This window comes from Hirundo rustica, chromosome 2 (genome assembly GCF_015227805.2).
Source record: "Hirundo rustica isolate bHirRus1 chromosome 2, bHirRus1.pri.v3, whole genome shotgun sequence".
NCBI classification, from domain to species: Eukaryota; Metazoa; Chordata; class Aves; order Passeriformes; family Hirundinidae; genus Hirundo; species Hirundo rustica.
The window spans coordinates 12,331,886-12,344,257 of record NC_053451.1 but is presented as its reverse complement, the minus strand read 5'-3'; the positions used below and the strand labels follow the sequence as shown (position 1 = coordinate 12,344,257).

General features: G+C 40.1%; 1 protein-coding gene across 3 annotated transcripts in view; it reads left to right on the top strand.

The window, feature by feature from the left end:
* USP25 (ubiquitin specific peptidase 25) overlaps window positions 1-12,148 on the top strand; it is a 93,959-nt gene extending 81,811 nt beyond the window's left edge. For all 3 annotated transcript variants that reach the window (XM_040054784.2, XM_040054782.1, XM_040054785.2), the window contains 5 exons: window positions 3,669-3,747; window positions 5,547-5,626; window positions 10,148-10,271; window positions 10,911-11,106; window positions 11,552-12,148. In XM_040054784.2, the coding sequence (XP_039910718.1) occupies window positions 3,669-3,747; window positions 5,547-5,626; window positions 10,148-10,271; window positions 10,911-11,106; window positions 11,552-11,724 (652 nt within the window). In that variant the 3' untranslated portion in view covers window positions 11,725-12,148. The remainder of the gene's footprint in view (window positions 1-3,668; window positions 3,748-5,546; window positions 5,627-10,147; window positions 10,272-10,910; window positions 11,107-11,551) is intronic.
* The last annotated feature ends 224 nt before the right edge of the window (window positions 12,149-12,372 follow it).

Below are 12,372 nucleotides of genomic sequence, written 5' to 3'. Positions count from 1 at the left end.
TCCTGCGGAAGATCAAGAATGGGACATCACACAATGATCAATATGATTGTAGTGATCCATTTATTGCAACTTAACAATCTCTTTTATACAGTTTTTAGCCTTAATCGGGCATTTCTTGCTACTTTACAGTTGGTTGCACCCTAAAAGCACACGTTAGCCCTTTAACCCCTATTGGTTGGTGGTTCTTGCATACACAGCAGATTACACAGTCCTGGAGTTGTTTACCCTCTTTTGTTCTTCTTCATATGTGACTTGTGCATCTTGTTCTGCTTAGTACGTAACTTCTGCATCCTTGAAATGGTTATAGGCACGTTCTTCCAGATAAACTGGACTGCTTACATGTCCCCGTTTTTGGAGGAATTCATCCTCCACAAATCCCCCTTGTCTTTTTTGAACTATCCAGACTTCTTTTACAGCATTTTCGGCCAGCTTGACCACACATTTTAGTACACATGGTAGCACCACAAGAATAATTACAAATACAATCATGATTACAACTCCCATTCTTACTAATTTGAGTAGCCAACCAGTAATACCTAACTTTGCTAGCCATGGAGATGTATTAACAGTTAGCCTTTTCATGTTTTCCTTTAACTGACTCAAGCTTTTGTGAATGGATTCAGAATGATCGGGAAGATTCAAACAACACATTCCCTCAAAATCTTCACATCCATGGCTTTGCGCTAGCAGCAGGAAATCTATCATGACACTGTTTTGTAAAACTGCATGTCTAATACTGTCTACATCAGTGGTCAATTCACTTAATATTTTGGAGGTCAAGTTTTATTGCTTCCCTGACCAACATGCCAATCTTTTCAGTTGTGTTAAAGCACGTGCTGAAGTAACACCGGGAGTAAAAAGGGATGACATAATTATTGCAGGAGGGTCCCATAGTCCTACTTTATCCTTACAGTCTGGTTCTAGCTGAGTAATGCTTCTCTTGCTCTTTTGATGCTTGGTATGCTTAGTGATATTCAATAGCTATTGAAAGCTGGGTTTAAACATGGTCAATTTTCCAAAACAGCAAGGCCTGCTGGAAGCAGGACATGGCCGGCAATTCCAAGTAATATCTCCACAAATTAAAAAGATACCTGGTGGAAGCATCCTAACCGTCTTACTAGATCCTCTCATGTAATTTCTCATATAAGTCCAGTTAGAACAGTAGTGCTTGACATTGGCTCTTGAAAAGCCCTTCCTTTTCCAAAGTTGAAACATTGTTTTTCGCTGTTCTGTCGGTCGAGTAAGGGTTTTATGGCCCCATTGACTGCAGCTGCTACATAAGCGGCCTTAGCAGTCTGAGTTGCACGCTCAGCCAGTTCTAACATTTCCACAACAGTTGCACTCTTGGCAAAGTTCCCACCATTTGCTTCGTTTTGTCATTGGCATTATCGAATGCTAATATTTTGAACATCTGTTCTTTCATATCTTCATTACAGTCAAGATGTTGTTTTTATTGTACGATGCAAGCAATCAATGAACTTAGTATGTGGCTCATTAGGACCCTCTTGAACTTGAGCAAAGGCATGTGGCTTTCCTAATTCAGGTAACATAGAAATAGTCATAAAGGCTAGTTGTTGAGTCTTTTGATGCACCTCAGGTATACTTTTTAACTGCATGTTGGCGTCAGCCCATGGTCCTTTTCCCATAAGCTGCTGAACTGTTACACCAAAAAATGGATCAACTTGTTGTCTTGGTGTTGCTGCTCCCTTTGACACAATGTCCTCCAAGCCTTTGTAAAGATTAATTGCTGAGATGGCAATAGCAGGATGGAAGCGATGTGCACAATATCTTGTTCCAAAAGCATATCGCAGGTAAACAGATACTGCAATATCTGGTGGGTGTATGGGGAATGCAGCCCATATGGTTGTACTGCTGTTTGGCTCTATCTAATAGTTTCCAGTCAAAAGCTTCCCATTTCTTCCCACCACCTGGCTGCAGAATCACAGGGAAGGCTTGTGGAATAAACTGTCCCTCAATTAAGGCTTCACGGGTCACCCCTTTCCACCTCTGATTTGGATCTGTACGTGGTTCAGCAAATGTTGGCAGCATCATAGATCCAAACTGCTTTGCTGGTGCCAAGGATCCAACAGGGGGCAGTGGAGGATCACGGAATGAATACGAGGAAGCTGGTGGCACAACAGGGGATTGGAAACTCAGTGCATCGAGCTTTCCTAACACTTCTTGTAATAATGTTTTGATTGTGTTGTTACTATTTTTGACTTCCTCTTTTTCTGTCGGAGAGGTAGGAGAAGAGTCTGGCAATTGGGGATATTTTGGACAACATGCTGACTCTCCCATCTGAGCTGCCTGGTTTTTTTGTTCGATCTCATTTTTCAGGCTTTGAAATTCTTCTCGAGTCTCTGTTACATTGTTACACTTGTTATCAGTGTTGTGAACAGCTTGTGCCTCAGGCAAGGAGATGCAGTGGGTATGGGAACTGAAATACACCTAGAAAAGGTGGAAGTCGCTACAGGGCGGTTAGATTCAGCGCTGCGGTTAAAGCAACAAAACCACAAGCAGCAGCTTGTCTTTCCACCTTCATAAACTGCAAAGTCTCTGTAATTAGCTTCCAATGCATTGAATATTTACTAGCTTTTTTAGCAGGTGCTCCCCCCCCCCCCCCCCCCCCCCCCCCCCCCCCCGCTGCTTATCGCATCCCATAATGCTTTTCCAACTGCCTCCCATACCGAGAGCTCAAAGACTACATTTGCACCTGATATAAGTCCTTTCTCCCAAGCCCAGAGTATAAGGTTCCGTAAAACAGAGCCATCACATTTCACGCCTCTTTTAGAGATACTATTTTGGAGGAGGTTTAGGACTGCCTCTTGCTCTTTGTCCACCCCCATCTCCTCCTTGACCGCTCACCTGATCAGGGTGAGTTTCCTCATAAGCTTTAATAGGTGCACCTCCTTCAAGTTAGTCACCAGCTTCTCTGCCATCTTCTCCTCCCGCCATCCTCTTGGCGAGGCTTCCTGCCAGGACAGCAGGGATATTTTCAGTTGGCTTTCCCGCTTTCCCTCGATTCTTCTTTCCACTGTTGTGGAAAGCAGCACATAAGAAATCTGAGGCTCTCAGTCCCTGTTTGGGCACCACCTGCAGAAGATCAAGGATGGGACATCACACAATGAACAATATGATTGTAGTGAGCCATTTATTGCAACCTAACAATCTATTTTATGCAGTTTTTAGCCTTAATCAGGCATTTCTTGCTACTTTACAGTTGGTTGCACCCTAAAAGCACACGTTAGCCCTTTAATCCCTGTTGGTCAGTGGTTCTTGCATACGTGGCAGATTATACAGTCCTTTTTTTCTGGCTCTCATCCGGTTCTCACATCCTGGAGTTGTTTACCATCTTTTGTACTTCTTCGTATGAGACTTCTGCATCTTGTTCTGCTTAGTACGTGACTTCTGCATCCTTGAAATGGTTATAGGCCTGTTCTTCCAGATAAACTGGATTGCTCACATGTCCCCATTTTTGGAGGAACTCATCATTCACACTCTCCTGCTGATTATACCATGCATAATAAAATGTACATTTTCCATGGCATTTTCATACTGGTTTGCATAAGGCTGTAGCTCATACTGCTTGAGGCTCCTGTCTTTGTAAGGGTAATATCTTCTGTGAATTTCCAGTATTATTTCATAACTTTTTTATTGCTTTTTGTAAGGTGTCGTAACATAATGAAGGTTGCTCAAGCCAAGCTTGAAATGATAAAGCCAGATGAAGTAAACATGGAGGAATATGAGGTCAGTATTTCCTATGCTTTAAATTAAGTTGTAATGTGAAATAGTTATTAGTAAAGCTGAATTTCATCTTCACAAATTTCTTCTTGTCTCAGACTAAGAAGTTAGAACTGGCAATTGATTTAAAGACCCCTTATTTGTCCCAAGGCTGCTCTTGAGCTAAAGCTGTTTTTTTTCCACATCTGTAATTCCAGTGTTTGAGCCATAAATAAGTGTCAAGTTGGAATCTGTCCTTACTTTGTTAATGAGGCTTGACGTCACTAACAAAATTTTGCAATTTATCACCACATGTGCCACATGGCTTTTTCCAGGCAGACACGACTGGCAGGGAAGGAGGAGAGTGGTCTGTGCCCAGCCTTGCTCATCTTGAGAGCTGCATAGCAGGCACAGTCCCATGTGTGCTTTTCCTCCAGCTGTCTCTGCAGCCTTTCCCACTTTCTTATGAGCAGCAGATTCTTTTCTTTGTCAAGACCATGCACAACCAGCTTATGCATTTAATTTTTCCTCCTGCGTTGTTGAAAAACGTTGTTGGAGGGAAAGTGAGAGTTAATCTTGGACATTAAATAATTGTGTCTAATAGTTGCTAAAATAATTCATCTCACATTTAAAGCTAAGCCTTTAGCTGATTTTCTAGCATCCGTTTCAAGTCTGAGTAACACTGGTCATTAAGACCGCTTAACAGTGGGTATCTGTGTCCTGGGCAGATTCCAGTGAACTACCTCCTTGTGCTGGTAGGTTCAAGCAATTTGATCAGGAGGATAGTGGAAGTAATCTTTCCCTCACAAATCCAATGAAAAATATTTTAATTGCCACTTCTCAGTACCATGTTTAGGATCTACAGTAGATGCTACTGCATTACAGCGTGCCTGCGTAGTCACTGATAGAGAAGGACCCTCAGAGAGGCATTTTAGTTGCATTTTCTTGGCTGTGCAGGGCTCAGCATTTTACTATTTTCTGAATGATGTTGCACAGAGAGAACAAACAATTCTGGACTTAGCTGTAAGAGTGGGGAGTGAGTGGGGGTATCTTCTGTTCCTCTGCAGAAAAGTGGCCTTTTTTTAGCTCCTGCAATAGGTACTTGGGGGTTTCTCCATAGATTGTGTCACTCTGGTATTGTGAGTTGGCATTTTATGGATGCTTTCTCAAGCTCTTTCTGTTGAATCTGCTAGTAGCTGTGTCTTATGGTGTTCTGTCCCCTATTTTATCTTTAATGCACAATTGAAAGTCATCAGTTAACCCTCTGTAGAGAAACTGCTTTTCTCACCTGGAGCTTTTACCTGTAATGTGAAGTAGGAGTCACTTGATATAAATGGTGATGCAGTAAGATAAATATTCTGCTCCAGCACCAACATCTCATCTGAGTTGCATTTGGGGGTTTTTTTAGCACTTCTCATGTAAAGTGTTCAGGCTTTTTCTATGTCATTCTTGTACTGAAAATTAAACTTAATATCTGGCATATGAAAAAGCTTTCCAACACTTTCTGGATAATGTAGGGAAGAAAAAACAAGTTCTCGTATAATTTTACCTGTGGTTCTCCAAAGATGCTTTGTCTTCCTCTCCAAAGGTAATAGGTTCTGTAAGAATAATCTCATCTAGAAATGTTTAAGATATTTAGGAATTTTCTTTTTATTGAGGGAGGGTGGATTCAGGTGGGCTTTCCACATATGCAAGCCTACTGGCATCCTTAGTACTTACTGTGACTATTGGAAACTAAAATTTAAGTTGGGGGTGGTGTGTGTTTAAAAAATAAACTATATTTCTTTTTTGTGGATGAAGTTCTATTTACCCTTTCTTACATGCAGAGATGGCATCAAGACTATAGACATTTCAGGGAAACAACCATGTTCCTCATGGTAGGATTGGAGTTTTTCCAAAAAAAGAGGTAAGTGGTAGTATAGAACTCAAATGTAGTAGAACAATGTGAGGGCAAAATGTATTATTGATAAGTAAGCTATTATTTAAATTAAGAAGTGTTTAATGTGTTGATTTCAGATAAGCATTTATTCAGGCTACTAATGTCTTCAGTCTTGTGTCTTCCTATTCTTAATTTCCATTTTCAGTCTCTTATCAATCTATGGGTTCTTTTCAGAGCACCCTCCACATGCACCTCTATTCTTCCTTCTATTCTTAAGTGCTCTGGGTATCACTCAGCCAAGAAAATCCTCTTTCTCTGGCACCACCTGTGCACAAACATTTATCTGCTTTCATCAGCAGACACAATTAGTCAAGTCCATGTCTTTCCTGGTTTTTGACTAGGTCTCCCCACTGAGGCAGTTTTACCTTCTTCATTAGTCTGAGCCAAAACTGTACCTATGGTGGGCTCTAAAGGTCAGGAAAACAGAACATATTTGAAAAAAACTATCATGCAGATCTGTCATAGTTATAGCTGATTGTCCTTAACTCCATGGTGAATCATTCCCTTCTCTTTTTGAACCAAGTCAGAAATTGTGGCTGTATAAAATGGGTGACATTTATGTTCTTAATTCAAAACAGCTCAAATTTATTCTGATCTACACATGCAACAAGAATGGTGATTACAGTATAAATGTAGTCAATCACTGATTTTTCACATATAAAACAATAGGTAGGAAATTTATAGCAGGAGTCAAATTTAATTCTTTGTTTCTGTGTTGTGTAGTAAATCGCTCCATATTTGTATCTTCTCAAGAAAGAAAGGCCCCAAACAATATGGGAAAATTGATTGTAAAAGACACAGCCTTCCCTTTGTGACACGATACGTCTTTTTATACTGGCTAACAAAATGAGCCCAGAGTCTTGGATTGTCTTTGGATTACCACCATGTAATAAACAGTACATTTACTAATAATCTAAATGGAAATATACTACACTATTGGTCTTAAATAGTTTGTGTACAAAGGTTAGTCAGAAGATTGTCTGGCTTATTTGAAAAATAAACACCCTGATGTTGCTTCATTCCTTAAAGAGGCAATAATGCCAGAGGCATTGGTGTGTTTTATAGGAACCCCTTCATGCGCTCTAAGATTGCAGGCAGGGGTGAAACATCTTCAAGTTCCTTGGCACTGGGACTCCAAAATGGCACCTTCAATTGTAAAATGCCAATGTTTTCAATAAATTCCTTCTTGCCATAACATATTCTGGTTATGCCATGGAGGAGAGAGAGAAGCACAGGTTTCTGCTGTTTGCTAAACAAAGTTCTCCATTATTTACAATAAATTGCAGAATTAGGGTGAGGTGTTTATTAGAAAGCATCTTCATAATTTAGAAAACAAGCCTATTATCACCAATCTTACACTCTAATATGGATCAGAAATACAAGGTACTATTTCAGAAGTCCTTTATGAAGTGTTTGATACAAAGACAGTAGGACTAAAGTATAATAGTGGATGAGTGAAATCTGGGTATCCAGTGACCAAATACTTACCTGTGTTGCAGCTTCAGGTTCCCAAAGGACTCAGATTTATTGAGGTTCCCACCTTGCACATGTGAGAGAGCAATGGTACCATCCTTATGTTGAAATGAGACTTTGTTGATCCCTATCAGTTCATTTAACACTAAAATCATAAAAACATATCTTTAAGAATATTCATTGAAGGAAGGACTTCTGTAATAGAAATATGATCTTCATTAGTAGGACTGTTTTGAAGTTTTTTTCCCCTGCAAACCCACCTTTCTGTTGACAAACTTTTCTTACCTTCAGTAACACTAAGTGATAACTAGCAGCACTCAACATCTTGATGGAGTTAAAAGTCGACCTTTATTCAAGAAGAATTTATTCTTTAATTGTAATGTGTTAAACAAACACAAAAATCAACATTAAGGTAGTTTGGTGTATCTTTTTCATGCCTGTTTTTAGTGGTCACTTGTGATCCCTGATGGTGGTTGACAAGGCCCACTTTTCACTGCAGATGGAGAATTAAGGGGTCTTTCAGGCAGATCTCCTCTGACTACAGGGTGGAGTAGTAACCTGCCCTGCCTGAGATGAACTCAGCCAGCTAATGAGCCTTGGAAGGAGTTTTGCCTGCAGCTCACTCTTGTGGCAGCAACTTAAAAGTGAACAAACTGTATGCTTTACCAGTTGCCTTTTAAGTTTCTCGGAAAGCCAATACAGCTTTTTGGTTTTGATTGAAATGCCTTTTTCAAAGCAGTACTAAAATTTTGCCATTCTGTGCTTTCTGCATCTTTTGCAAAGTCTCAACCTATTGAGTTCCAGAATTTTGTGAGCAACTTCATGGATTTTAGGCTTAGGCTGCACAGGCTTGAGCTCACGTGCAGTTCCGCTGTGAGACAGCAGAAAGCCAAATGTGTGCTGGGCTCATCCAAAGCCCCGTGGGCAGCAGGGCAGGGAGGGGATTCTGCCCCTCTGCCCGCCCTGCTGAGACCCCACCTGCAGGGCTGCATCCAGCTCTGGGCTCCCAGCACAGGAAGGACAGGGAGCTGCTGGAGCCAGGCCAGAGGAGGCACCAAGGTCATCAGAGGGATGGAGCACCTGCCCAATTAAGACAGAAGAAAGTTGGGGCTGTTCAGCCTGTAGGAAGAGAAAGTTGCATGGAAACCTGAAAGCAACCTTTAAGTATCTGAAAGGAGCCTACAAGGAAGATGGAGAGAAGCATTTTACAAGAGCATGGTGTGACAGGACAAAGGGGAATGGCTTCAAACTGACAGAAAGGAGGTTTGGATTAGTCATCCGGAAAAAATTATTTACAGTCAGGGTGGTGACGCACTGAAACAGGATGCCCACAGAAGCTGTGGCTGCCCCATCCCTGGTTCAAGACCAGGTTGGATGGGGCTCTGAGCAACCTGGTCTAGTGGAAGGTGTCCCTTCCTTTGGCACACGGGTTGGAACCAAATGTCCTTCAAGGTTCATTTCCAACCCAGGCCACCAAATGATTCTATGGATCTGTTTGCTAATTTTACTGTAGTCCCATTCCTCAGACCCAAGATATTTAAGGAGTCTGAGCTTGGATAAACAGTCTCGATAATCTAAAGTAACTTATCTTGGTGTTAAATGGCACCATGGTTGTTTCAGGAAAGGGTCACACACAAGTGAGGGAAGGAACAAGAAGAGAGTGACTGGAAATAAGACCACTACCACCACTGAGTTTTAATTTGCCTCAACAGAGCTGTTGACATTGTAGCTTCAACCTGCAGTTTCACAAATAATTGAACTAAGAACTGAAGGAGAAGGTCCTCCTCCTCTGGCTTTATAACCAGCAGTTTTAATTCTTGTAACCATCTTTTCTTCCCCTTTCCTCCTACATTAATTTTCAGCTGTCTGGTCAGTTATATTGGTGACCAGTGGTATAAAGAGTTTTCATGGCTAGGAAAAATGGACTTCAAGTAGACTTTTCCCTTTTTTTTTATATTGTCTCATTGGGAGGTATTACCTTACATCTTGAGTTTTTTACTTTGGAAAACTCTTGACTTGTATTCATGTATGCTCTGTGTGTGCACATGATTTTTAGCCTTTTTTAGTAGCCTGGTAGTTTGATTTTGGTAGTTTCAACTTGACCCTTGAGCTCATACTCTCATCAGGATGGAGTGCACAATTTCATGTTCCTTTAACCACTCCCTTAGGAAATTCCTCTTCCTAGCTTTTTTTTTAAATTTGAATAAAAATCATATATCAAACTGCCTGTTCTTAGGGTAGCTACTGGAACGACTTTCAGTGCTTGTCTGTCATAACTGGGTCTTTGTAAATCAGAGAATTAGCCATTTCAGTTGTTTGCAGGAGATGGTGTGCAACAGTGTGAGGGGAGATTGCTCATCTGTGCATGAAAGGATCTCTGTCAATCATTAAGTGATAGGTTCTTGGGTACTCTCGGATTCCTTCTCTACCAATTAGCCTTGCATTTATCTTCTGCATTCAGATTAAAGACAGAAATATCAACAGTCCAACAGCACTTCTGCTTTTGAAATGCTGTGATGGCTTCTTCCATCACATTAGGTTTCAAATAACTAGGAAGAACTTACAGTTGGTGAAGCTTAAAAATTCACAGTTTTTGTTTTAGAATTAGGGTGACAGCTTTAAATCTTATTTGCTGAGGTGATGAATGCTATCAAGATATTCATGGCAATGGAAGCTCAAACCCAATATGACATAAATGCAGTCAGGAAAAATTAAATTTTCAAGGCCAATCTAAGCCTGGCTTTGAAGTGAATGAAATGATACCCATCGGTTCCAGTGAGCTTTGGATCAGACTTCATGTGTAATGATCTAATGTAATAATAAGATAATTTGTTCTGATGTATGTAAAAGACAAAATTGTATGGCATAAAAAAAGAAGCTATGACAAAATTGGTGGGAAGGGGTGGACTTGTCATTCAGCAAGTGGAGTTACCCGTCCTTTGAGGAACACAGTAGTTACCTTGAAGCAGGTGGCTCACGGATGTTGCACCTAATGCTTTTGTTTCTTCACTTCAGTTACATGGAAGCCTTGCTCTACCTTATCTATGCTTACCAGAATAACAAAGAACTCTTGTCCAAAGGCCCATACAGAGGGCACGACGAAGAGCTGATATCTCACTACAGACGAGAGTGCTTGCTAGTAAGTGAAGGGAATTGTATGTCCCAAAATGTTGAGTTTGCTGCTTTGCGTTAATAAAATTAATTAATGGAAAAGTGTTGCCATCATATACGACAAACCCAAAACCTTTCTGCCGTAGCAGTTTAATACTGAGGCTTGTAAGGGGGGAAAAAAGCAAAAGTAAAAGAACCCCATGATTCTCCCCTTTTTTTTTGAATAGACATGGGCTGGGTGTCTGGGCTGAGTGGGAGCAGTGGTTGACGGTGTTGTTGAGCAGACTCACCCTGCTGCCATGGTTTGATGAGGAGACATCAGCAATGGTGTGTTGCCTGAAACAAGGGATTTTTTCCTTGTTATGTCACTTTTTATAATCGTGAAAAAAATAAAAGCAGGTGATAGAATCTCAGTCTTAACAAAACAGCTGCAAAATTGGAGTTAGCAGGTAAGAAATGAAGTGGCTTGAGGAACAGCACAAGTTCAAGTGGATTAGTAAATCATATGCATAATGGAGTAAATTTTAAAACACAGCTGTGGTTAATACAAATTGCCAGGTAATTCTGTAGGAAGACTGTGCTTTAAAATAAACTGATAATGATGCAATGGTAGACTGTGAAATGCTGTGTACTTAAAGTCTTTCCTTTTTTGTGGTGGTTTCTGAAGAAACTAAATGAACATGCTGCAGCACTGTTTGAATCAGGAGATGATCAGGAAGTAAATAATGGCCTGATCATAATGAACGAGCTTATTGTCCCGTGTTTGCCATTACTACTGGTGGATGAAATGGAAGAGAAAGATATTGTTGCTGTGGAAGATATGAGAAACCGTTGGTGTTCCTATCTTGGACAAGAAATGGAACGTAAGTCATTTATAATTAAGGTAAAAGGCCCTTGTGCACCTTTTTTATAAGTATTATGTTTTCAATGTCTGGAATCAAACCTGGATCTTTCATGCCTTAGTAAGGTTTATTGAGCTACCCTGACTTTTGAATAATCCTGTATACATTTAAATAAAAAGTTTTTTCATATGTTGCACTGGGATATCAGGCTGTAAAGGAAACATGCTTTTTGAATGGAAAAATGTTTGTGGTGTTAGACTATCTAAAGAAGAATTTATATCAACATCTTACTAGAAATTGGTATGTCCTAGTTATTGCTGGTAGGTCTAAAGAATCTGAATTATTCCAAGTGAAACTCCTCCTCTTCTACCACCCACTAATTAAAAAAGTCAACATTGGGCAGGAAAAGGGCTATTCTACATGCAGACATAAATGCTTATGTTTGTTTTTCTGGTTTGATTTGCAGCTAACTTGCAAGAAAAACTGACAGATTTCCTGCCAAAACTGCTAGATTGTTCTACAGAGATTAAAGGTTTCAATGACCCGCCAAAGTTACCCTCCTACTCCACACATGAACTGTGTGAAAGATACGCCCGAATCATGTTGTCACTCAGTCGAACTCCAGCCGATGGAAGATAAATTCTGCAGACCTTCCTAAGCACATTGTATAAACTTTTTTAGTTCTTAAACCTTGCCTTCCTGTCACAGGGTTTGCTTGTTGCTGCTATAGTTTTTAACTTTTTTATTTTAATAACTGCAAAAGAGAAATGACTGTACAAACTTTAGCCAGACTGCAAACGATTAAAGCTGAGAATCGCATGGCACTCAGTCGTTTCAACCAGATTTGACGCAACATGCAAGTCTGATCATTATGGCAAAACTGCTTTTTTGCCATTTATCTGTTACAGTATTACTTTGCTTTTATCTTAAGATCCTTTACTTTATCAACAGCTGTCTGGATCATTTTGTGACTGCAACTACTTTAAGTGTCCAGTGCTGTGTAAATACATGGTACTTGGTAGCTTGTAAATGAAAAGAAAGAATAAAGTTTTATTTATGGCTACTTCTGTGTTTGCAAGCAGATACCTTGTATATTATTGTAAAATACGGGTATTTTTAGAAGAGATACAGTATATTGATGGGTTACTCAATTTTATAGACAAGGTTCTTCAGGATTTATGGCAAGTTTCCTTTCAGGTACTTGGAGATTACTGTATGTGAATATATTGAAAAACTGTCACAGTATTATACACAATGGTGTTTTGTATATTCTTCACTGGTCTGTAT